Here is a 26,212-nt window from a genome sequence, read left to right as displayed (position 1 = left end):
GTATGAGAAACAAGAGCACTGTCATCTGCAAAGAGGAGTTCCCTCACGAGAATCTGTGTAGACTTCGTCTTAGCTTTGAAGTGTGCGACATTGAATAGGTCGGCGTCTTGACGTGATTGTATGTAAACGCCTTCCTCAAAGTCCGCAAAGGCCTCCTCCAGCATCGCCGAGAGAAAGATGGAGAACAGCGTAGGGGCCAACACACATCCTTGTTTTACACCGTTACTTACAGGGAAGCTATGGGATGTTTCGCCTGCTTCCTTGACTTTAGCCATCATACCCGTATGTAAGGACTCTACCATTCCGGTGAACTTCTCGGGACATCCATACTTTCGTAGTAGTTCCCAAAGACCTGTCCTACCAACAGTGTCAAAGGCTTTCGTGAAATCGACAAAAACCACATAGAGGGATCGGTTGTGCTCAATGCACTTCTCCTGTAGTTGTCTGAGGCAGAAGATCATATCTACTGTGCTGCGGTTGTTCCTAAATCCGCATTGCGTCTCCGGCAATATATCTGGTGCTATGTGGGTATTCAATCTGTTCAGAAGGATCCTGGCAAAAACTTTCCCTGCTATTGACAATAGCGATATTCCTCTGTAGTTTCCACATTGAGTTCTATCTCCTTTTTTGAAGATGGCGACAATATTAGCATCCTTCCATTCCTGAGGTACGGAGCCTTCTGCCCATGCTTGTTGTATCAGCATTAGTAAACTGTTGGTTAGTGTGGCTCCTCCGTGCTTCCATATCTCGCTTGGTATCCCATCCACTCCGGGTGCCTTGCCATCACCCAAGGAGGCAATTGCCAGGTTTAGCTCTTTTCGTGTTGGAATATCATCGAGTGCAGTAACTACAGGTCGCTGGTTGATCCTATCACGCGCTGCAGGCTCGATATCTCCTGGCTGGTTGAGTAGTGTCTCAAAATGCTGCGACCATCGTTCAAGCACCCTTTTGTTGTCTGAAAAGGTTGTGTTACCGTCCAGGGACTTGAGATGAACTGTACTCCTAGTCTGGGGGCCCCAGACTTCTTTCAGTCCAGTGTAGAAGGACTTCATGTCATTATTGTCTGCGGAGCGCTGCAGGTCCTCTGCCTTTTTCTCCCACCAGGTGGTTTTCATTTTCCGTGTGTACCTCTGCAAGTGTCTGCAGGCTTCCTTGTACGCGGTGGTGGTTGACCTGGTGCTTCTAGTCTGTAATACACGTTGGTGAGTTTCATTCCTTTTCTTCATGAGTATCAGAAGCTCGGAGTCTTCTGGGTCAAACCAGTCCTGGTGTTTTCGCTCTGGTTTACCGAGGGTGTTGCTCGCTGTGTCATATACTACTTTGCTGAGTGATGCCCAGGTCTGATCAACTGTCATTCCCTCTTGCACTCCCCAAGTCGCCAGAGCTTTCTCCATATCTTGCTCTAGCTTTAGCCGTTGTGTGTTGACGTGTAGCCGGTCTGTGTTCAGCTTTGCAAGTTTAGTAGCTCCTTGCTTCCTACGCTTTGAACGTAAAGCAAATGCAATCTTTGATCTTAGTAGCTGGTGATCGGTCAAGCAATTAGCTCCACGCATAGTTCTTGTGCTGTGAACAGCAGTTCTTGTGTGTTCGCCGTAAGCCTGTATAAAGCGTAACTCTATTTTGCGGCCTGGATAACTTATTTAGTGGGTGAGTATGTGTGTGGGTGGGTGAGTATGTTTGTGTGATAGAGGGTGAGTATGTTTGTGTGATAGAGGGTGAGTATGTTTGTGTGATGGAGGGGGCAGGGAGGGGGCAGGGAGGGGGCAGGATTGTTTCAGTAAAATTACCTCCAGATTTGTTTAAGTTTTTTTTTTGTAATATATAAGTGAATAACATTTACAATTGACATATTATGTTTAGGTACTTATACGTTTACTTTGTTACTAAGTTATATTATACTGCAAATAAGTTTGTGTTTAATTATGTTTATGTAAAAGGATCAATATTGAACACGTTTATTTTATTCAATTGTATGTCATGGTTTGTATTACACATTTGGAGAAATAAAACAAAATTGTTAAAAAAAAAATTAAAAAAAAGTTCGCGAGCGCTTGCGTAAATTAGTGTGGGCGTGTGCTCGTGCTAGTATGTGATGGCTATCGCCGATCATCCCCCCACTCCTCGGTACGGATTTACGCCCCTGCTAACGACAATAGTAGAAATGAAGTCGAAAGTCCAATGAAGATGAATAGAGTTGAGAACGAAGGAAGGGGCTCACGCGATGAAATATGCGGAGGCTTGAAGGCGGAGATGCAGCTTCGTATTCGTGGCTGAAGAGCAGTGAAGGATCTCGACGCTGACGCTCGTGATCATATTGCTCCGATTGTCTCATTTTCGCTCGCGTGAACATTGCCAGCACAAACCACTGACCTCTACCTCCTACACGGATCATCGCACATTCCCATTCACTATACGTTACGTACTAAAAGGCTGTATTGTCTGACCGTTCATGAATATTCATGTTTTTGCTAAACTCGGCAAAATGTTTGCTTTTACTAAATGGAAAAATTACGGTGGGGGGTTGGATGAAATGGACAAAACGAAATAGGCAGAAGTGATCTATGATAATTCATGCTTTTTATGTTTCGTGTGCTCGACCTATAATCTTCAAATCGCTTGGTAAACTGAGTCCAAAGTTAGACTTGTTTCACATGTGTATTATAGGCAATGACGAGCTTGCAACCTATTTTGAAAAATTACGGTGGGTGAACTTTCAAAAGTCAATGAGACATGAGGGCTCCAATGAAAGAGCTAGTGATAACGTACGTCGGGGTGGATGTGCTTTTCGTTTAAACAAAAAATGAATTTTTAACGATTTTTTAAAAAAACGTCCATAGGCTAACATGTTAGGCTGCTGAATCTGACCATGCTCTGACGATAGGGGGCGTTGTGAAATGAGACTAAACGGAGCCATATGAAAGATGATGAAGAAGCTCTCAGGCGAGAAGAGAAGAGAAGAAAGTGACGCTCGACGATGAAACAGTGAGTCGTTGATGTCGGAGGCCAAGGTAGAAAATGCAGACATCAAAGCCGGCATTGGTGCTGAGCAGTGAGTCGCTCGATTGATGCGCCGAACTTTGATGATGAATGTTTAGATGAGCTGCGGTGGATCGAGCTCATGTGGGTGAAAGGCTACCGGTGAAGAAACTGGCAGCTCCCAGCGGAGAATCAGGCGCCATGTCGGTCCTGATTAAACTGTTCCACTGGAAGACTGCAGCCAGATGAACACGGCAGAGAAAGAGTTGACGTGCCGTAGAAAAGACGAAAGGCACAGAAGAATACAGCCTGGAGAGGAAATTATGGAGACGTCTTGACTCGACCAAGATGAGAGCGGGAGTGGAGTAAAACCTCGTGGCGTTGAAAATACGCGGGGTGAACAGTGCGGAACCACGATGCGCGATTGGAAAGAAATACACACGTGGCCCGAATAATGAATATAAATAAGTAGCGTGATGGAAAATAACTGTGAACATGAATGTACGGTACAAGTAGGGCGAATGTAAGAGCCGCTACAATTTAAAGAAAGATAATGTCATATCGGCAAAAAGGTTCAAGAAAAGAATAGACGGAGAGGGGGGGGGGGGGGGGGGGGTAGTGAGCACATTTTTTTTTTTTGATCCTCAAAAAAAAAATCAATTTGCACCCCCCCCTTGAGCGCCAGGTAAAAAAAAGGTAAAAATCACGTCATTTTACATGATTTTTTTCTCAAGGGGGGGGGGGGGGGGGGGGCCGGGCCCCCCGGGCCCCCCCCCCCTGGATCCGCCACTGGACGACACTCCCTATTTATTCCAGATAAGGATCAGGAGGCAACTAGCAATCCAATTGCACCTACCACAGATCACACGCAAGCGGAGGCTCATGCCACAGCTTCTTCGGTTCCATCTGGGGAAGAATACATAGTAAATGATCCCCCCCCCCCCAAAAAAAAAAGTGCAGACGCGAATATTACTGTTTCGCCGAGCGATGATTTTTGCTTGGTTTAGATTTTCTCTTTTTTTGCTGTTATAAGCTACCATAGGTTAGGTTCGGCACTGTCGCCATGTTCTTCAGTCAGCACAGAACGCAGTCAGAAATGTAGTCAAGTTTGACTAGTTTCCCAGTTAACCCGTCAGTTGTCATAGAAGTATTCCCGACGAAGTTTTGTCCCGCCACAGAAGTGAGTGTTTAGATTAATATAAACGGGAATGTGAACTCTTAAAACGGAAAATAAGATAGATTCAAGTTGAACTGTAAAACGGACTCTAAAGAACTGTAATTAACTCATTTGCATAATGCACGTGTGGCATTAATTCCAAGATGGCTGCACCTAAAATGGCCGCGCCCATGACACGTACTTTTCGTCATGTATTTTTCCAGTTAAATGATAATTGTCAAAACAGAATTACAATATTAGGCAAATATTGTTTTATGTCATTTATAGAGTAAACAGTGTATATATGTATAAGTCCTAAAGATAAAGGATGTTTATATTTGTGCATGCTAGAATCTTGGATTTTATGCAGTTTGTTTGGGTGACAAAAGTTGGTCTGTGGAATTTGATTTAGCTTGCTTAAAAGTTGCAAGACACCATTTATTGACTTGGTGAAAGGTTAAGCTTTGCACCTCTGGCATGGTATTTAGAGTCAGAATTGAAGACGGTGTTTAATCATTTTTAAGAGTTAATAATGTAACTTGAAAGGCTTGCTGTAGTGCATGTGTGGATTACAGGAGTAGATTACAGATGTAAATTACAGGTGTAAATTACAAGTTTTGCCAAATAGTTTATTTTGTATTGAAGTGTAATCTCTAGATTATTACTGGGAAGTTTTATGCAAGTCAGATATTTAAGTTTAATTCATCAAACAGGGTTAAATTGTATGAAGTCATTTTATAAGACAGTTTTTCTTAGGCGAGCATAAATATGCAAATTAAGCGCCTGTCAAAGTCAGTCGAAGGTCATATAGTATATTTAAAGTGACAATCTATTATTGAGGTTTTTTAGAACGAATTTATTCTGTGAAGAAATATGTGAATAATCAAGCTTGTGTATGGATGCAAGATAAAGATGTTTACAGTTATTTTTGGTTTATGCAAAGTGGAAGTAATCTGTTTAAAGGAGAATCAGCTCATTTTGAGAAACTCTGAAAATATGAGTTCATCAAAGTAATGCATATTAGAGAATGCATAAGTTTTGTAGCCATTGGTTACTCTGAGTTTTTGATAGTTAAAGGACGAGGTCAAGATTGACAGTTTATAGAACAAAAGCAAATGTGTTTAAATGAATCTTTATAGATTCAGTTACTTGGTTTGTTCAGATAATTTGGATTATATATTGCATTCTTGTGTAACATGAATGATATACTAAATCTGTCATTGTTATTTTATCTGTCTTTACAGATCGAATAAATAAGCTTCACAGCTTAATATCTCCATTTACGGCTGGACTCTCCAACTTCCATTTTCCCTTTCTTCAACTATTCATTGCTATCAACAGTCTAGACTTCTTAGCATTTATTGTTTTCGTGATCAATAACTTAGAACACGAACATACACATTCAAACAGAATACGACTCGTAATAGAAGCAGCAAAATCTTGTATGGGACTTACCAAAATTCTTCCCCAAATGATATACGAGAGACTAGCAACTTCTAATGAATGATAGAGAGAGGGGGCAGAAACCAGTTCCGTACGGCATGTGGCGTTGGCAACACAAATATCATGAATATTGCTCGTTTACCTTTTATTTTATTTTATTGGTTTTCTCGATACTATTCGAAATTATCTGCCAAGACCACTATGACCCTCGCACTGACCACCATAGTAATCATGTTTTAAGATATTACAGTGGAACTCGCAATCCATGAATGCTCATGGTTTTGATTTTTATGCTAGTATAATTAAAAATGTTTCTATACACGAGAAACCTGGAATTATGTGTATACAAGAAACATGGTATGATGATTTCAATCTGGTACATTTTCCTAACTACCATTTGGTTAAAAAGAATAGGCGCGGAGGCCTAGCTATATATATATATATATATATACACTCGTCTATAACATTTAGAGTGCTGAACGTCCCCGAAGATAGGGAGTATCAGGTTGTAGACATCTTTTTACAAAATCGTATTTTTTTCTCTCATAAATTTCTACAACACATGTAAGAAAATCATCACCTCTTTGCTGGACGAAATTATGGTGAATTGTAAAGAACAGGTTATAGTGTGTGGTGACTTCAACTCCCATAATCCACTGTGGGGTAGCACCAGTTTGGATGTAAACGGTAAGACTCTGGAAGATTTTATGAACAAATATGATCTAGTTTTACTTAATGATTGTACTCCAACCGGAATGGCTCCTCATAGTGGGGGTCTATCCTGTTTGGACCTTACGTTCATGTCTAAGGAACTGAGTGGTCGTACCCAATGGTCGGTCTCAAGACATAATTTTGGAAGCGACCACTTTGTCATAAGTTTTAACATGTTCTCAAAAATACAGAATAATTTTGAAACAACACAAAAACAAAAAACAGTTATGACTAGAAGACACACAAACATAAACTGGGAATTTTATGAGATGGAAATGGGCTCACACTTCGAGGATATAAGAAAAAAGAGCTGTGATTTAGACATCCAAGGAAAATACGATTTATTAGTAGGTACCATGCTAGCTGCTTTTGATAAACAAATGAAAGGGAGTAAACCCAAGCATACTGACAAATCGCCGGTACCTTGGTGGAACAAGGCGGGCTAAAAATAGATTGATGTATAAAACATTTCTTTATAATGACTTTGAGGCCATTTTCAGAAAAGCGAAAAGGGAGTATTGGAAAGACTACTGTGGAAAGTTAAATCGATTGGTGAACATTAGTTCAGTACGGAAAAGGATAAAAGGTATGAAAGAAGGTAGTAAATCCCAGATACCTAATTTGATTATGGACAGTGGAAAGACTATTGCGAAGTCGGCAGAAGAAAAAACAGCCATTTTCCTTCAATGTTTCAATTTTATAAATTCAAGCGTAGATAAGAAAGAATTAGACAGGAGGAAAAGGAAAGAGGATATACTTAAAAACATCATTAAAAATACAAACGAACTTGAAGACAATGCGCTCAACGATAATTTTAGTATAAGAGAATTGGAAATTGCAATCTCTATAATAAAGGACACTGCGCCAGGTAAGGATGACATACAAGCCAAAATGATATGGAATCTATCAGATAAGTTAGTTAACACTGTCTTAGAGTTATTCAATGAAATATGGGACCTGGGCTTACTGCCAAGTCAATGGGCAGAAGCGATACAAATTCCAATTTTAAAGAAAGGAAAGGACGCCTCCAATCCACTATCATACCGACCAGTTTCCCTTACACCGGTACTAGGAAAGGTTGATAAAGAACAGAATGACTTGGTATATGGAGAAGAATAATATTATTACCCCTATCCAGTCCGAATTTAGGAAAAAAAGAAGCACTGTTGATCAAATAATAAGGCTGGAAACGGATATACAGAAAGGGATGATTAACAGAGAATATACGGTGGTACTTTTCTTAGACTTGGAAAAGGCATATGATATCGTATCGAAACCTCATGATATTAATTCCAACCAGCTCTAACACTAAATGTCTAAAAAATAAAGAGTAACGAGCACATTAACCCCCATAATCTTGCACTTCGCCAATAACAAAGGCCAAGATAAATCTTTATCTCACACACTGGGCAAGTATCAGAATCACAGAAACGTAGAGCAGCAGAAGTGAGAGCAAGACGCCCTCACACACAGCCTGGCGGAAATCATCGGAATCGATGGATAGCGCCGATAAACCCAACAACAACAACAACAATCCAGCTATCAAATCCACCAACAGCTGACCATATCAATGCACAGTTCTCCTCTAGTATTCCAAATATTACGAAATGTTACGCAACGCCGTCTGCTTCCCGAAGTTCTCTATTTACTCTGTCGTACAAATATGCAGGCATCGAGCTTTGAAGACATGCGTGGCACCGAACAAATTAGGTCATGTTCAGTGAAGATGTATTTAGCTATAACATATAAAACACAGAATTCCCGACATATGACCAATGAAACTTTATTTTGGTTATCAAATGCTTTGTTCGTGCTCGGATAGCTCTACTGAAGACGAAACCATTTCAACCAGCAAAATCGACCAAGGAAATCGTGAGTTGGAGCGAATGTAAGGTTTTCATCATCATGATTGACATTTACATTTGCCGAAAATTTCCGAAATTTGTTTATAGCTAGGAAGATAGTCCAAAGGTTCATCTCCCTAAAGAACTAAATAAAATTGTGTTGTTTGTTAGCGCATTTGTTGAACGATGGTTAGAAGTTGTCGATTCATCACCACTTTTCACCCCAATTACGGGCCGGCAACGCATAAGCCGCCGTGCTCGCTGGCCTGGGCTGTGGGTGGAACGGGAGGACTTAGAGCCAATAGGGAGCTGTAAGGTCTCGGAGAGGGGTTAAGGGGATTAGGGTGGGGGAAACAAAAGACGCGCGGTGCCACGGATGGCTTCAAAGGGACCTCTTGGACGTGATCTCCATTCATTACAGCTTCTTGGTTCAAGGACAATTATCCCCTGGGCGATCACCCCAGTGTGAAATTGATGAATTGGGTGATGAATCATGTAAATATAAGTCGCTACCAAGCACATCATGTGTTTACAAAAAGGTGCCTCTCAAGCCTTTCGGTAGAATAAACGGACTCGTTAAAAAAACAACAGCATATTAAAAGGGCAATATATGGGCCATCCACACCGGCAGCAGACGGAACAAAAATGCACATCGTCTGGAAAGGCCAAGAACGTGGCGTCACGTTGGCGGTTTGACTGAGTGCAGTCAAATGCGTCGCTTTTCAAGTTTTCATCAAACTGTCCCAGTTTGCAAATCGCGTGACGCATCCGCTGGACCCCTACGCAACAGGTTTTTGTATTTATACGAAATATTAATTTCTCCGGAATGAATGAACAGTAAATCATTGAAACCGGAAATACTTGATCGGTAATTTTTACTCTGCTATAATTTGCAGCATTTAATTGAGTACTCAACCTGTTATGACAATGTTATACTGAGCTCAGATATTGGTACATGAGTACATGTTGCTGTAATTTCGCCAATGATTCATTATCTTTGCATCAACCATATTTAACCTATACTTGCATTTGAATGCCGATGGCAGCAGCTGTTAACGTATTTCAGTTAATAAACTTTGTTCAACTTTATACTTCTAATCTCTTCTTTTCTTCAGTTCTCTGTTGAACGGACAGCTCGTTTTTTATTCCTTTCAAGAGTTTAAATTCTGGCACACGGAACTCCTGGGCCCTATATATATTTATATACTGTCTTGTATTTAAACTATTGTATTGTATTTATTTTCCGTGAATAAAAAAAAAAAACATCAACAAAATATAAATTTACGATCATCAAGACACACTTCTTAAAAAGGAAAACGGAGGGATGGCCCTACTCAGCGTTGTTAGCATAACAATGCTTTTTTACAGAGTTTTACACGAGTAGTGCATACAATTCCTGTAGTTAAATTACATGTATGTAACATGATTAATGCAGAAAGGTGAACACATTAAAGCAAGCAGATAACAAATGTACGTAAACACAAGGGAATATGCATGATCAACATGTCACACCATATTTTGTGAATGAAAATACACAAATTAAAAACATACACATTGCAGAATAAGGACAACTGAGCAATAATGTGTATTTAAATGATTAAAAATATCATACAGACACCCATCTAAAATAAATGCTACTGTTACTATAAATCCTACACGTCCCTATAAACAAAAACATACAAATAACATTGTTCATGTCGAGTCGTACAGAGAAAATAGCTGAATTGATCCAACCTCAACTAGAAGGATATAATATGCAAACTGTCATAACAAAAACCATTCCAGAAACCACAAGTAGTACATGATTAACATAAATTCCCCGTGGAAACAAAATTTCTTACCATACTAAATATAAAAACATGATCATGATACAGAATATAAAAGAATGAGTACATACATGCAAATCCCCGTGGAAATATTTTGTCTAGCATACCAGATATAAAAACAAGATCGTGACACAGAATATAAAGAATGAGTCTATCTATCTAAGTATCTTCTCCCGGTTCGGAGGTTGATTGCAACATCTCTCCATTTCACTCTATCTTCTGCCATTCTGGTGCACTCTTGCAGTTTTAGTCCACTCCAGTTCTTGACATTCTCTTCCCAGTTGATTCTGGGTCTCCCTCTCAGTCTACTTCCTTCCACTTTTCCTTCCAAAATACTTCCTTTAAGAGGCTTTGGTGCCTTTTTAACATGACCAAAGTATTGATTTTTCTTTCCTTAATTAATCCTACTAGTGCAATTTGTTTACACCCTGGCATGTGCAATATCTCTTTGTTGGTTTTCATTCGTTTCCAGGATATTTTCATCATTCTTCTGTAAATCCACATTTCAAAAGATGTTATTCTATTTTCCATGGCCTTGCCAAAGAATGAGTGCATACAGGAAAACCTCTTGGAAACACAAATTCTTAGCGTACTAGATATAAAATCATTACCATGACACAGAATATATAAGAATGAGTACAAACATGAAAACCTCGTGGAAACAAACATTCTTAGCTTACAAAAACATGACCATGACACAGAATATAACGAATGAGTACATGCAGTACATGCAAATCCCCGTGGTAAAAACAAAATCTTAGCATATATACTAGATATAAAAACATGACCATGCCACAGAATATCAAAGAACGATGTAAATGCATGTATAATCAAGGAACACAACGTTTGTTTAAATTAAAGGTTAGGACTTGAAAAACAAACTGTTCAAAAGTTAGAATTTTCTTAACGTATATCTAAATAGACATTTTCTAACATTTACGCAAGCAGAAAATCGCAAACTTGTGTTTCACGAAGTCTCTATTCTGTGTACATGTGTATCTTCAAAAGATTAATCCATAACCATTAAAAGATCGACTATCCACAACGAACTTTATTCTATTTTTACTCAACAAAGTCAACAGCTATTTGATGTATTTTCTCTCTTGACATTTAGGAGCTAGATTGCGATAGAGTTAGGCACTTCGCGTGGATGAAGCCAAAGATACTTCTCTTCTCTTGTCTCATTCCGTTTGTCGATTATGTCTCCAATGCGTTTGAGTTCAGCTCGGAATCTAGGGGAGAGAATGAGAGAGAGAGAGAGAGAGAGATAGAGAGAGAGATGGAGAGGGAGAGGGGAAAGGGGTGGGGGGGAATATGAATATACATTAATGGATATATATTTGTACTCTATTGACTCAATGGGAAGGCAACCCTGATGATAATTAGTTTGTTTTTTATTAGATCAGAACAATTAAAGTAACCGATCAGTGAAAGTCTTTAGCCAAATCTGTTTAAAAATAGGAAAGCTTTATATTTTGTAGTTACGATCAATAAAAACAGGAATTGGCAGCTCTGTGACGATTCTAGGACAATTACCCCCTGGGCAATCATCCCCCGGACAATTACCCCCCCCCCCCCGAGAAAAATAACCCCCGAGGACAATTATCCCCCTTAATTTAGTGAACAAGCAGGAATAACAAAGGAGGAGACATTTTCAAAATGATAACAAATTAGAACTAGAAACGATTTAACGTACTGTATACCGGCACCTCGCCACCTAATATTACACAAATAGTGAATGATCATGAGTGCAATGGTACTAGATTCTGCACATCTCGTCTTTCACCAAATCTTAAAATTGCAGAAAGCTCTGAAACTTACTTCTTCAAGGCCTTTTGATAGGTAGCACCATGCATGTACTGCACCTCAAAGTCTCCCAGAGGCTTGCTGCCTCGGGTGCTGAGGATCTTTGTGAATACCATGGTGTTCAAGGTCTGATCCTTGTTGGGTAGATTCTTGACGATGTCTGCCTCCGTGAGAGGAGTCTTGAGAAATAAAGAATACTAATATTCAAAAGTGGTTGTGTAACAATAAAAACAATAACAACAGCAACATAAATGATGGAATTAATAACAATAAGAATGTAATTTGATAATGATAACAGTAATAACAATGATAATCATTAACGATAATAAAAATAATAATCATAATGGTGATAAAATAGTGATAATATTTAAAGTAATAATGATATAATAATTGATAACAATTCAAAATTACAATAATAATTATAATAACTATGATACTGATAAAAATAATAATAATAATAACAAACGTCATCATTATAATAATCATCATCATCATAATAAAAGTAGTAATAATGATAATGATAATCATAATAATAATATTGATAGAAATTCAAGTGCCATACTCTTTAATAGTTTGGCACCCCCACCAAACAAAATATACTCATGTAATAAAACCCAAGTCTAAAATGCGTGAGTCTGATCGGATGAAGGTTAAGTTACGTAATTTAAGGTTCAGAGTTGCTTATTTTATGGGGTAAATTTGAAAGGCTTCCATCGGCCAATCTATGGCTTTTGTTAAACAATACAAAATAATTTCGCGTCTCGTTTAATAGCCGCAAATTAGCCGCATTTATCATTTTAATGTGTATATCTCGGGAGATAAATTTCCGAATGGACTTGATATGCGCACTCGATCGTTGTCCCATCTCAATCTTACCTTATCCTGCGGCGGTGATCCATTCATCCAGAGAGGGTAGGCCGGGGGAAAACCATAGTTATCATACTGGCCGAAGTTCGCTGCAGCATGAGCAGCGCTAAAGATAAAGATACAATCCGTAACAAAGGTGGTGATCTCTTCCGCGGTTTCAAAATGGCCATCATTAGGAAGTCCCTAAGAGAGAGAGAGAGAGAGAAAAAGAAAAATGGGTATCAGCGAATTTATTGATCAATCAATGGACGATGGTATGCGATAGGTCCATAGATAAAAACGTTTCTACTAGTATAAACAAAACATTAGGCATAATTCCTATGAGCGTTTTTATTTCATCTTTTAATATTTTTATTTGTCAAATACAGGTCTAAAAAATCTTTAAAAAAAACTCTGAATCTCATTATTTCAGTAAAATAATACCATGCCTTTAAAACTTGTTTGCCCCTTTTCATGACATTATTTCTGAGAGTCATTAGCCCCATTTTTATTTAAAATGAGCTATTTTCACATTTTTGAAAACAAGATCCGTCTGTTGTAGAGCACGGTAAGCCTCAATACTCATTGAACAATATCAACGAGTTCTAATACGGGACCTCACAAAATGAATCAACCGCACATTTTTAAATATTATTATATATTTATACTTGGAAATTATAACGTTGCTACCGATTTGATCCGCTTTATCAACAACAAAAATTTGTCTAAGGTCTCAGCATAACACCGATACTTAATTTTTCTCCAACATTTTTGCTGCTTTTAAAGTGAAATCCTATTTTCTATCCCCATGTTTATTATTAAGCCTAAATTGTATGAGCCGCTACTCAAAGCTGGAGCGGCTACAGAGAGAAATGCGACGCGGCGCTCTAAAACTGAAGTGATATAAAAGTCATATTAATCCTCAAAAGAGTGGATTTTCAACCACGCCATTTGGATAGTATGGAGTACCTTCATGTGACCTATGACCTCTCCATCAAATTTAGGCTTGGTCCCCATGAACCGGATCCATTCCTGCAATTCATGGTCGGCAGCTATCTTCCCGGGAACATCTGGAAGTAAACAAACACGCATGAGAAAATAATAATGCAGCGATACGGTCTCATTTTATCTGCTATATTGTTAGAATACGTAATCTTAAGACACACATAAGTTTTTAATATCTTATTTATCATGCCAACGTAAAATTGTATACGGTACATGAACATTTTATCTCCAGCTGCAACTGAGTTTACTATTCTGCGGCATTTAAGATATTTTAGAGGTCCCGTGGTCTAGTAGATTTGTCACTGGACTGTGAAACACACGATAAACGGTTCGGGTCCCATTCGCGGCACTAACACTTTTTGACAATACATTCAATTGTCTCTTCCCACCAAGAAGATAATGGGTATCTGTGGTGATCACCTGTTTTTGCCATTCTCCTTATGTTAAGGAGTAAAATGATCGACTCTTAGATAAATCAGTGCAGTTGACGTTGAAATCTTTTAATCGTTGAGGTCTGTCCGGGATCATAAAGGGTGGCCGAATGATTCAAACGAGCCGATGAAATCGTTTAGGGAGCCTCACTGGCCGCTGATTTAATATAAATTGTTGAAGTCTGAATAAGAACAGGGATTTCCAATGCCTTTTACTTATTAACGATATGGGATGCATTAGGGAACGATTTATCGTCATAATTAGATGAGAGAGAACATTTATTGATCATTCATCTGTGATATAGAAATTATTTGTCCCTTGGTTAAGAATAACAAGGATCATGTCACAACACAATTAAAGAAAACAAAGACGTACGTGTGCAATGACGAATGTTCATTATGTGATTATTATTTTCTCTTAAATACAAAAACAAGGTTTAAAGAAAGTTATAAATCTAATTTGTGCCAGACGAAAATACGGGAAAAGGATATTGATTTCATCAACTAAATAGTACTCTATAGCGTATGAGTGAACGAAATATTTATATCTATTAATGATTGATTCACATCACAGTCCTCCCCCCCTCCTACACATACACTATCGCCTCACAGTAGAACATTGGGCACAAACAAAACACTGAATATCGCCCGACGCTTGCGTGGTACACACAAATGTAATCCAGGGCCCCTTCTTATAAAGAGTTGCAATTGATCCAAATCAATCGCAATTAGTCCCCCAGTCAATCGCAAGTTTGCAGTCTTCTCTCTCTAAAGTACAAAGTTGCGATTGATATGAACTCTTTATTAAGATGGGGCCCAGATCCGTTCAAATTAAATCAGTCATCCAAAGGGTGCGTTAGATCGTTCCTGATGGCAAGTGAATTTCCTCTCCTCTGAATTAAGACAATACCAGTCACGAATTCTTTGAAAAACTCAACCTAAGGCAATTTCGATGGCCTTTCTTTTTTTAAAATCTGCGAGCAATACAATGGCATAATCTGTTCATGATTACTATTAGAGGTAGAGTATTGAAATCGCCCTTGACTTGATTTCTAAGAAGCGTTCGCGATTGTGGTTACTTTACCGTAATGGTGGTCCACAACTTCCTTGACGTAGTCGTATATTGCTCCACGTAGGAGCAAGGCGTCATCACGATAATGGTAGTTCGGTAGCACTTCAGGGTCAGAGACGCCCCTTACAAGAAGGTCAGTCGGAAGGGAGCCCTCCACGTCGAATCGCCATGTAGAGTAGGAGCGTTTGATGACATCTGCCATACCGACGGCGCCAATGGTCATATTTATGTAGGTAAATTCGCCCGTTGCAAGCAAAGGCGTTAAACCTTTGCTATAAAATGAATGATTTTGAATAAAATATATGGTAAAAACATGCCTTGGGGGTTCATAGTTAATTTCTTAAAAGTCTGTGTAGTCTTTTGTTATATACTTATAGTAACGAATTGCTATTATCATTGTTATTATTGTGATCATTATTCCTATTATCGTTATCCTTATCATTATTATTTTATGATAATATCATTATCATCAATAGTATTATGATTATATTGTTGTTAATATGTTTGTTATTATCATTATCATTAACATCTTTAACAATATACTGCAATGCTCAACATATAAAAGAACCTAACTAGTTGATGGCGAGGAGGTACAAGAAGTGAGGAGCAAGAAGACGGAAGATGGGATGAGATGGAGACAGGGAACGATGCGCTGCTATGCAGATGATTTCACCAATGAGATGGGTGGATCCAATGTGGGAAACCGACTCATGGACGGCAGCATCGCCCAAGTTGAAGTAACACTTGGCCAAGATCCACGTGTACTCGGGATCAGTCGGGTAGAACACCTGCAATAAAGTCCACAATGATGTTATCTTGGTCTTAATAAAAGCAGGGAAAATGAGATAATTACAACAGTGAAAGTTCGAATAATATCCGATTTAAAAAAAATAGGAGAGTTATGAATTGATGAAGTTGTCATCGGTGATACAAAATTGGTGTAAGCGGACACTTTTTTTTTTTCATCATCATCATCGCCGTCATAATCACCATCATCATCACCATGATCATCGCCATCACCATGACAACATCACCATCATCACTATTTTCATTATCGTCACCATTATCATCACAAAATCACCGTCTTCTTCATCATCATCATCATCATCATCACTATCAATATTTACCGGATTGTTTGGAGCTGGGTCTTGATTCAACTGAATAGCGACCGGCATCAAATATTTGTCTTTGTTGACGAAGAAAAGCGCAATGGGTGCAGTGATCTGACGGAAGAAAGTAAGGTTTCAAATATGCATTGCTTCGAATAAACCAATCCCCATTAGATATGAGATAAGAATCGTTGAATTAAATTTATAAAACATTCACTTCTCGTACCATACAGGTACGTGCTAACATGAAATGTTTCTCGTCTAGGTAACTTTCAATTCTATGGCGTAGGCTTTTTTGACGTATTTTTTTCCTTGATTCATTTTTAATGAATTCGAAACTTCTCGAAGGTATTTGTAAATTACGCCTTTTCAGTCATTTGCTGCTAACCTTTCTTTTTTAATGAATTTTATAGCTATATTTTTTAATACAAGAATTCGATCTATGAATGATATTTTCTGTAATTGTTTTCATAGGTACCAAAAAAAAAATATATACTAATATATAAATACAATAAAAATTAATAAATAAACAAATATTACATCGGCAATTTTTTTGAAAAGACCTGTCCAGTAACAACAAGATGGGATTAATTCATTACCTTTCGCTCATCTGCACAAGGCAAGTCTTTGAGGAGCTTGAGATCGATGATGAAAAGACGCTTCTTCTTGATGGCTTCCGACACAGTTAGGCCTTCCAGAAGAGGTTCAACATCCTTGTCGTCCACGGCGAAACTGAGAGGAGGGAACAAAAACTTATAAACTCTAATTTGTTCTATTCTTCGTATTTCAATTGCCTACAATCAGTATGGTATTATCCTGTAGAAGTCCATCGAGCTCAACTAAAGGGTTTTGAACATCTTTGTGTGGGCGTGTGTGTGTGTGTGATTGTGTTTACCAAAATTAGCAATCGCATGAATGGTCTGTTTGGTTTAATGTTAACATGGGCGTGTGCAGGATTTTAGGATAAGGAGGGGGGTGAAGCATGATGCTGTGGGTCTTAGTACAGCTATGAAAGCAAGCGGGGTGAACTCAGCGGCCAATGGCGGGGGTCCAGGGGCATAACCCCATAAGCTCATGTGTTTCCAGCGTTTTAAAGACCCGGATACACCTCTCCTCGCATAATTCTTCTCCCACTTTTCAGAAAAGTTTTGCTCCAAATGAAAAAACACACTGATGGTATAGAGGTTATACTCGCGTGATATATGATACCTGTAATATGGCGTAATCCTCAGATCCATTAAGAGAAAGTTTGTTAGGAGTACATGATCACATTATCATGTTATGCTTTTTTGAATGAACAATTGACGAATAGCTTGAATAAATATTTTATTTCAATGACGAAAATACGAATTTAAATGCGCAGATAATGAATATAAACTAATTCTGAAAATTTCTAACGATGAAATGCACGAGACACAGATTTGGGGATATTAAACTATATTGTCTGATCAAATCATGACTTCATGTATGTCTAGTCATAATTATTCAAAATATGAGTGCATTTGAAGAGTAATAATTCTATTATTGCATTAATAATATATTTTACAAAATGGGAAGAAAATATGTATTAAAAAAGAAGAGAAAGTCATTTGAAACCGATACTATAAACGATCAAAAGTTAATGCAAAACACGTTTACAGTACACTTGAAAATAGCAATGATTTAATATTTCACCTTGACCCGATGTTCTGTACAATACAAACATGCGGACATAGTTAAATCAAGGTGATTGGTTTACAGTCAAACAATGTTTTTTTTCTTCTAAAATCAAAATATTATCGTTATATTCTTTAAAGGCTTCAGTGATTTTGGCACTGAATTGAAAATCACAGAGTGCATAAAGTAGTTTGTTAAATCCACAAACAAACCATTTCTCACTGATATTGTCACTGAATTGAAAATCACGCCGTATGCCCAGACACGCAGCCACGGGGGGGGGGGGGGGGGGGGGGGGGGGGGGGGAGGTTAAGAGGACACTTTTTTTTTTTTCGGTCTCGAAATTTGCAAATTTGGCATTTCGTCCGTTGGGGGGGGGGGGGGGGGTAAGGTCACCTTTTTAGGTCAGCCATTGGCATATTTTTTTTTTTTTTAAATAAAAAACAAAAAAACAACAAACACCACAAAAAAGGGGGGGGGGGGGTTTCGCTAAAACATACATAAAACATACACATACAAAAAATTCAAGGGGGAAAGGGGTTTAACCCCAACCCCCCCCCCCCCCCCCCCCCCCCTTGTGTACGCGCCTGCACTGAATTGAAAATCACGCCATATGCCCTAAGATACTTGAACTTAGAGAGTGCATTTGAGTAGTTTGTTAAAGTAGACACACGAAGAATCAAAAGTGTTTTAAATTGATGCAAAACTCATATCATTGCGAAGGGGGAGCCTTACTGATCAAATACAACAACTCTCCTCTTCAAAATATGTTTGGGGCCCGCAGTAATTAACTCTTAAAAATGTTAGTTTTGAGATCCAGATTTTCTGCCTTTAGCGGTAATTTGTAGAGCGTCAATATTTGTGACGTCAAACACGGGACACGGCTGGCTAGCTGGAGACTAATACACGCGCGACTCCGGTACCGAGCTGTTTGTCCAGTGTGTGACGTCACTATTCAGAGCTCGCTACGCTCGTGTGTTTGGCTTACGTTCGGGGCGCTTGGGGGTCTGAGAAGGGTCTTGACAAATTGCATTTTACGCCTTTCCATGATATCTATATGATTTCTCAGCAAATTATTCGTGTTTTTCAAGAGAAAATCTTTCCATCCATTTATAATTTGTTCTAATTATCAGTTGTTAGTGAATATTCTTTGTGTAGCTCCTTTAAATCCACAAACAAACCACTTCTCACTGAGCTTTGCATCTGCGTGAAGATGTACACTCGCGAGAGTTTTGTGCAAACATTGAATAACCCGCGAGCTATAACATGCACGACGCTCAGATTCCTAACATACTTTACTCACCTTTTGGTACCTGAAACGGACGACGGAGAGCATATTGCCTTTCCTTCTTTTCGTTAAGTAAAAACAAAATTTCATCGTCATATTCTTTAAAGGCTTCCGAGATTTTTTCACTGAGTTGAATATTACGCAAAGCCCCTGCCCCCCCCCCCCCCCCGGACGACACTCTGAAAGGATGGCTAGTCTAAGTTTAACAAAGTCACTGGCATACTCTGCCCTATTAGTGTTTTTCATTGAACAAATTGAAAAACGAGAAGAAAGTAGTTAAAAGAGATATATGTTACGTTAAGACTGAAATGTTAAATACATCGACGTTAAAGAATAAATGCAGACTTACTTGGGGGGTATCTTCGTGCAAAGTCGGATCATAGCCGGGTTGCATCCGGATAGTCTCTGGTTACCGAACTCCTTATCTGACTTCCAGTTTTCCATTGACTTTTATTGAAGAAAAAAACCCTCAATAAATTAGATTAAAAAGTGTGTTATCATGCATATCTATCAACAAATACTAAATATGTAACGTTATGATCATTATTGAGAGGGGGATTCTACCCGGGTGCAATATAGTGGCCCATTTTGTCAGTTAACACCATGTTCATGGTTTTTATGTTTATCATGGTTACCCTCACTCTCAACTTCATCTACCCTCGGACCATACCATGATCCTGCACTGAACAAGTGATAGATATACCCTCACACACATCCACAAACCCAAGCGCACATACAACCTCCACGCCCACCCACATACACACATGCGCTCTCCCCAAAATGCGAATGATAATAACTAAAAACAGTCAATAGTCCAGTTGTAGACCATTCTCACGCGGACCATCTTCAGAGCGTAACCTACAGGCTAAGAGCACGTGCCACATATGTTGGTGTCGGGCATATGGAAACGTTGTATCATCCGCTCAATCTGACTTGCGTGCATAGAATAAATAAGTTTTCTAAAAAGTGCGTTTCTTTCCAGCATTGGTTTGCCAAGGAGTCACTTGAGTAACCTTTCAAAAAGTATAATAAAAAACATATCAATCCAGCACAATGTCGTCTCTTTTTGCGTTGGAGAAGAGCAAAAAAGCGAGTTTCAATTGCACTGCGGCGGATCTCGCAAGCCCTCACTCGTTCCATTGTGGTCAGGCGAAAATGGACATCTATATAAGTAATACGCTAAGGCTCCTGAACCCTCCCCTCGGGGTCCCGGTGCCAGGTGCCATCGTCCGGGGAGAGTCTACTCTGTGGAATTGGCTATACTCCGCCCGAGTTCCTCCTCCGTGTCGACGTCCAGGGCGAAAACAGACGCGATATGCATAATGCAGGATATGCGTGACGACAGAGATACCTCATGGATATTCAACATTACATCCGTAGACACACGACCGATGACCATCCACTCACATTAAAGGTAATACAAAGTTTTGGGACATTTTGAAAATTGGGTGGATAGTGATTCTTTACAATTTTGATATATTTGGATGCCCCTGTGGATGTATAATAAGCACTAGAAAATGTAGCCACTAAAACACTTTTGCTTTCGAGAAAAATTGAATATAAAAATTTACCGGTGCTCCCGGTAAATTTTGATAAATTTCAAATAGCGCCTACGGCCGTACAATGGTAGCTGCGACCATGAAAATCTCAGAATATGTAGTTGTAATGTATAATTTCCAAACGGGATTAGCTAATTGGTCGATTTTAGTCAAGAAACATTGTTTTATAGCTTGATTAATATCTTGACCTCGAGAGGGAGCTATACAACATAAAGAGTGTATTATTTAAAATTTCATAACTTTAGACTCAATTTTAACCGCGACAACGATCACTAAATATTGTAGGGTCGCATATGCTTCCAATATGTTCATTTGAACCAAATTCATGACCCCATACCAAAACTTTGTAATACCTTTAAGTTGCGTATTAAATGCACGATGCACAGGGTCGGGATTACCCGAGTAAAGCATCTTTCTATAGGATGTGCTTTGTTGTAGCTAGGACGTGCTTTACATGTAGTAGCTGCACAAGAGATAAACGGGGCTTCCCGTCGACGTCCAAACTTAGAGACCTATTTCCATCATGATTGCCGCGATTTTTATATAGTTTTCGTGAATGGAGGTATGAAATCAAAGCTTATTTTGTGATTATTACGGGCATGTATACTCAATTTTGATATTCATTTTCTAAAGGAACGTCTTCACAAGAAAACCATTGGACTGACAGTTCAGTCGCAAGCTGCCTTCAGTCAACACACAGTGCAGCTGCGCTGCTCGGGAAGCTCCAACACCGGCACCGCGCACCGCAGGCGTCGGAAGCGCCGGTGTTCGAGCTTCCAGGAGTTACGCTGAAGTATGTGTAAGTTCAGCTGAGCTGAGCTCGAGTCGAAGAGATTTGACACTTTGAAATTGTTATCTGTTGGTTTGCATCATTATTGCCGCGATTTCAATTTAGTTTCGTGAATAGATTTACGAAACCTGAGCTTAGAATTAGTAGTATTATTACAAATGTCTAGGTTTTTAAACGACTGTCTGATTTTCTTGTGAAAATTTTACTTTGAAAAATGATTATCGAAATTCATGGTCAGAAATAATCACAATCTAGGGTCTATTATGTTACAGTACTTGCATCAAATCAATGCATGAAAACTTAGTTATTGAACTAGAAAAATGTGTTTGTTTTTTTTTTAAATAGGCAATTATGAAGTAGGAAGCCTGAAACCTTAGCCTACTAAACAAATCTCAACAAAGTGTAGGCCTATCCTTTTATGAATTAATGAAAAAGTAGCCCCAGAAAAAAGAGCCCCCGAAAGTTGAAAAAGTAGCCCCCGAAAATTTGAAATGGAGCCCCCGAAATGAAAAACTTAATTTTTGCCTCTAGAATCCCGCGGATTTCCGCGGGTCCTGAGTTGAGTGTATATATAATATAGGCGTGGGGTCCACGGGTTTCAAGGGGCCATAAACCCCCAAAAGCTCGGGGGTTACGTTCTTCAAAGTTGGGGGGGGGGGGGGAGAGATCAGATCGCAGCGAGTTGAGTGTATATATAATATAGGCGTGGGGTACACGGGTTTCAAGGGGCCATAAACCCCCGAAAGCTCGGGGGTTTTAGGCGTTTAATTAGGGTCAGATGAGCATATTTTTAATACTTTATTTGTGACACTTGCGGGTCACTAATTGGCGTGGGGTCAATACGTAGAGTTGCGTAGTGTTGCGTACCACCTACGCTGGTCTACGTTACTATATGCTGAGGGACGGAAAGGGGTACGCAAGATGAACGAAAACAATTCAACATGTTTAATTTTTTTCGCGTACTTTAGGCGTAGAAACTTGACGCAGAAAGTACGCCTTTTTTCGCAACACTACGCTACATGCCTACTCAACAGTACGCTACCCTACGCCAGATCGACAAAGCATTAAAAGCTTTCCACACAGTAAGCAACCATAAGCAAACCTGTACGCCAGCCTACGCATAACCTACGAAGGGACTATTTTCCCATTAATACGCAGCCTAATTTCTGCGTAGTCGGTACGCCACACTACAGAACTCTACGCAGTTCCAGTGGCTTAAAGAATAACTACCGGTACATTTGGATTGTTTTTTTAATTTAATATAAGGCCAAATTAAAAAAAAAACATGCTTATAGCGTCCGTACATTTTCCCTGACATTCGGGCTATTTTTCAAGATGGCGGCCGACAATTTTTATTTTTTATTTTTTAAAATCAGAAATACATTTTAGCAGTGCTTTTCATGTTTTTTTTCTTTCAGAAAAAAAATTCAAAAAAAAAAAAAATAGGAGGCGGCCCCCAAAAAGGAAGCGGGCGGGGACGCTAAACATGTATATTTTTTAATGGCCTGAATGGCAAATAAAGTTCTTGGTGGTTTTAATTTAGACAGTCTCTATATATCTATTTACACCCCCGTCCCCCTCTAGAATCCCGCGGATTTCCGCGGGTCCTGCTAGTTGAAATATATAATGGCTTTGAAGTATGCTGGCTATGTTAAACAAAATATATACTTTTAGCACAAGTCCAACAAGCAAATCCTCTATATTAATAACACTTACACTTGGTTTCGGGAAGTGCGGGGGTTTGTAAACGTTCTCCAGATCTTCTAAGGACTCCCATCTCTCTGATGTAAATCCTATCAGTTTGTGCTCAAGCTTAAGTCTCATCAACAACGCCATGAGATCAAACTGCGATTGCGGTGAGATAATGATGCGTAGCGTCAACAAGAAAGAGAAAAGAAACGAAAGGAATCGTCTAAATTATAAGAAATTTGGCCCAGTCTTGGTAAAAGTAACAAGCACTGCACACATAAAGATGTTCATGGGACTACACAAACATGTGGCATAAAAATCTCGTCCTCATTTTTAAGCTGTTACTGTTAGAATATGTATAGACATATGAATAGCCATGCTTTTCAGGGAACATTTTTTTCTCTGACGTTCTTCCTCACTTGCATAATAACAATCTTTATCATCACTATACTTAATGCATTCAAGGTTTCTTCAGTTTATGATGTAAGATTAATTTGCCAATTTCGTTGAGTTCGGGAAAGTCACCTAGTTAAATCAATATTGAAACTTAGCTTTAACATCTTATCTTTTATCGTATTATATCTGTATAAACATCTAAATGTTATCCCACCTGCGTATTACTGTTGCAATAAACCTGTACATTGTTAATTATCAAATCTCTATTTTATGTAAAACGAATGGGAATTTTATATTATCAATTAAACTTGTAAATCGTATTTAAATATACACAATATTTTATAAGTGTTCTACATAATTTAATGTGTTATTCATGCAATGTTAGGCCATGTACTTTTTACTTTGTAAATTGAACAATTTGAGCGTTTAGCTGCATGTCCGATGATTTTTATTTCAATAAACCAATACAACAATAACGCTCACAAATAATTTTCACCTCTCCCCAGAACTCAACCTTCTCTTTAAGTTGTAAACCCATCTCGTTAAAAAAACAGAAAATAACGTTGGGACATCGAGCATTTGCATGCGCAACCACAAATTGTGGAATTACTTTCAGTTAGAATTGAGTTAATTCCCGTATTTAAGTACCTGTAAATCAAAATTAAAGGCACATATTTTCGTTTAAATGTCCGTATTTTTCATGCACATCACGGGCTATTGAAGCGCAATGATTCGCATAGTGTGTGCGCTTTATGAATTTATATTATTATCATTCTTCTTGTTAAAATCATTAATATTTGTTGTAATATCATTATATTACAATTTATTTTGTCCCTTATTACCTTGTCACTGAAGGAGAAATTTTCGTCCTTAGGAAGACTGGCCATCTGAAATACAAAAAGAGAAAGACGAAATATTAAGCGATTTCAATTTGCTCTTATTAAAAAAAAAATCATCATAAACGAATCCTGATCATGAGATTGAAATTAATTAAACTTGAGCACTTCAGCTGAAATAAAATGCGTTTATTATAAACTGTTTCTGCGTTTGCCCGTAAACCCCCTGTGCGTTGCAGTAATTGCAGTGTGTATTTTCTTCTGCGTTAAGAATTAAGGGTCTCTCAAATTTTAGAAGGCTATAGCTTTTTACTTGAACATTTGGAAGATAAATGTTGTGTAGCAAAGTTGTAGAGTTTTTTTATTAGCTTTTTATCATATCAAATTCATTTGGTATAGTTAGTGTTCTCTGCCTGTATGATACTTTTTTTCTAAACATGTATTTTCGGTATGTAAATATATGTTCACTTCAGTCCTTTTGAACACAATTTTAGCATTCTACTTTGTTCTTCGTTTGTGAAAAGTGTATTATATTCACATATAATTCAATAAGCTTTCCAGCGATACCAAAATCATCATATTCCAACCAGAAAAAAAGCCCATATAACAGATGAGCAAAGAGAGGAGATTTAGCAAAGGCCCCAGAGCTTTTGTGCACTGAGCATTCTTTCAAAAAGGGGCTAGACTAATCAGAGACACAACAATATAAATATTGATTGGACTTCCTGAGTATGCTGTCCCATGAGCATGTATTATCTTTTCCCGCTTGTTCGTTTCCAAGATGATACAATGGGATTCTTGTAAAACAGATTTTGAAAGTGGATATACTGTACCTGCCCTACACAAATCTGGGTCAATATACTGATGCTCCATGTTCAAATTGAAAGATTTGTGAAGTGAATGTATGTAACAGTATATATTTTTGATCTATTCGGTCGAGATTCAATTACATAATAAATGCAAAGAACAACGCCAAATTACTCCGAAATATCCTATCCCAAGCTATATTATGACGTCACATGTGCCTGCTTTTTAATCCATCTAAATAATAATAAATAAAGTCATTTTTTATACAGCGCATAATAATAAATTCTCTATGTGCTTTACAACTATTAATTATACAATATATTACATGATTAATCTACAGATTATATGCATGAATTAACAGAAATACATATCAAATACAATAATGAAACGCTCAGATATAATATAAATGGTATAAACTTATGAACACAATTATAATAGAATAATTACGATTCTATTGTAGTAAGGAAATACATTAATTGACATAAACTAGCACATGATTAACAGACTATTGGATGAACATAGATGTCTTCAGAAGTGATTTGAAAGAATCGACCGTCGGGGCATTATGAATATAAGGGGAGGTTGTGGGACTTGTAGAAGACTTTGTTGCTGAGATCGGAGAGTGCGGGCATGAACATATGGGTGGATTATCTCACATAGATATGAAGGGGATTTGACGTTAAGTATTTTGTATGTGAGAAGTAGGCCATTGAAGTCTATTGTTTTTTTGACAGGTAACCAGTTGAGACGAAGGAGGATGGGTGATAATATGTGCTCTGTCTGAAATGAAAAAACATCATAATCAGATTCTCTGACCCTCAAAACCCTATAAATATATAATCTATTATCATACAAGCGCTTTTCCTTTTGGAACTACGCTTGACCTTTAACTCAAATGGCGGCCATTTTGGATTTGCCCAGTATGGCAGTCCCAGAGAGCGCCCTTCTTGGCGTCCGGCAGAAATC

General features: G+C 38.4%; 1 protein-coding gene across 1 annotated transcript in view; it reads right to left on the bottom strand.

Annotated features, from left to right (window-relative positions):
• Positions 1-10,606: 10,606 nt before the first annotated feature.
• Positions 10,607-26,212, bottom strand: part of LOC579368 (arachidonate 5-lipoxygenase) — a 29,026-nt gene continuing 13,420 nt past the window's right edge. Inside the window, exons 2-12 of the mRNA XM_030987067.1 lie at positions 24,446-24,490; positions 23,235-23,363; positions 19,519-19,616; positions 16,825-16,957; positions 16,244-16,339; positions 15,690-15,904; positions 15,129-15,388; positions 13,578-13,678; positions 12,639-12,812; positions 11,778-11,941; positions 10,607-11,188 (exon numbers count right to left, since the gene is read on the bottom strand). Of these exons, the coding sequence (XP_030842927.1) occupies positions 11,074-11,188; positions 11,778-11,941; positions 12,639-12,812; positions 13,578-13,678; positions 15,129-15,388; positions 15,690-15,904; positions 16,244-16,339; positions 16,825-16,957; positions 19,519-19,616; positions 23,235-23,363; positions 24,446-24,490 (1,530 nt within the window). The 3' untranslated portion in view covers positions 10,607-11,073. The remainder of the gene's footprint in view (positions 11,189-11,777; positions 11,942-12,638; positions 12,813-13,577; positions 13,679-15,128; positions 15,389-15,689; positions 15,905-16,243; positions 16,340-16,824; positions 16,958-19,518; positions 19,617-23,234; positions 23,364-24,445; positions 24,491-26,212) is intronic.

Source organism: Strongylocentrotus purpuratus, unplaced genomic scaffold (assembly GCF_000002235.5).
Source record: "Strongylocentrotus purpuratus isolate Spur 01 unplaced genomic scaffold, Spur_5.0 spur5_scaffold_16, whole genome shotgun sequence".
Classification (NCBI taxonomy): Eukaryota; Metazoa; Echinodermata; class Echinoidea; order Camarodonta; family Strongylocentrotidae; genus Strongylocentrotus; species Strongylocentrotus purpuratus.
Note: the sequence above shows the minus strand (reverse complement) of the source record. Positions and strands in the feature narration are given on the sequence as shown.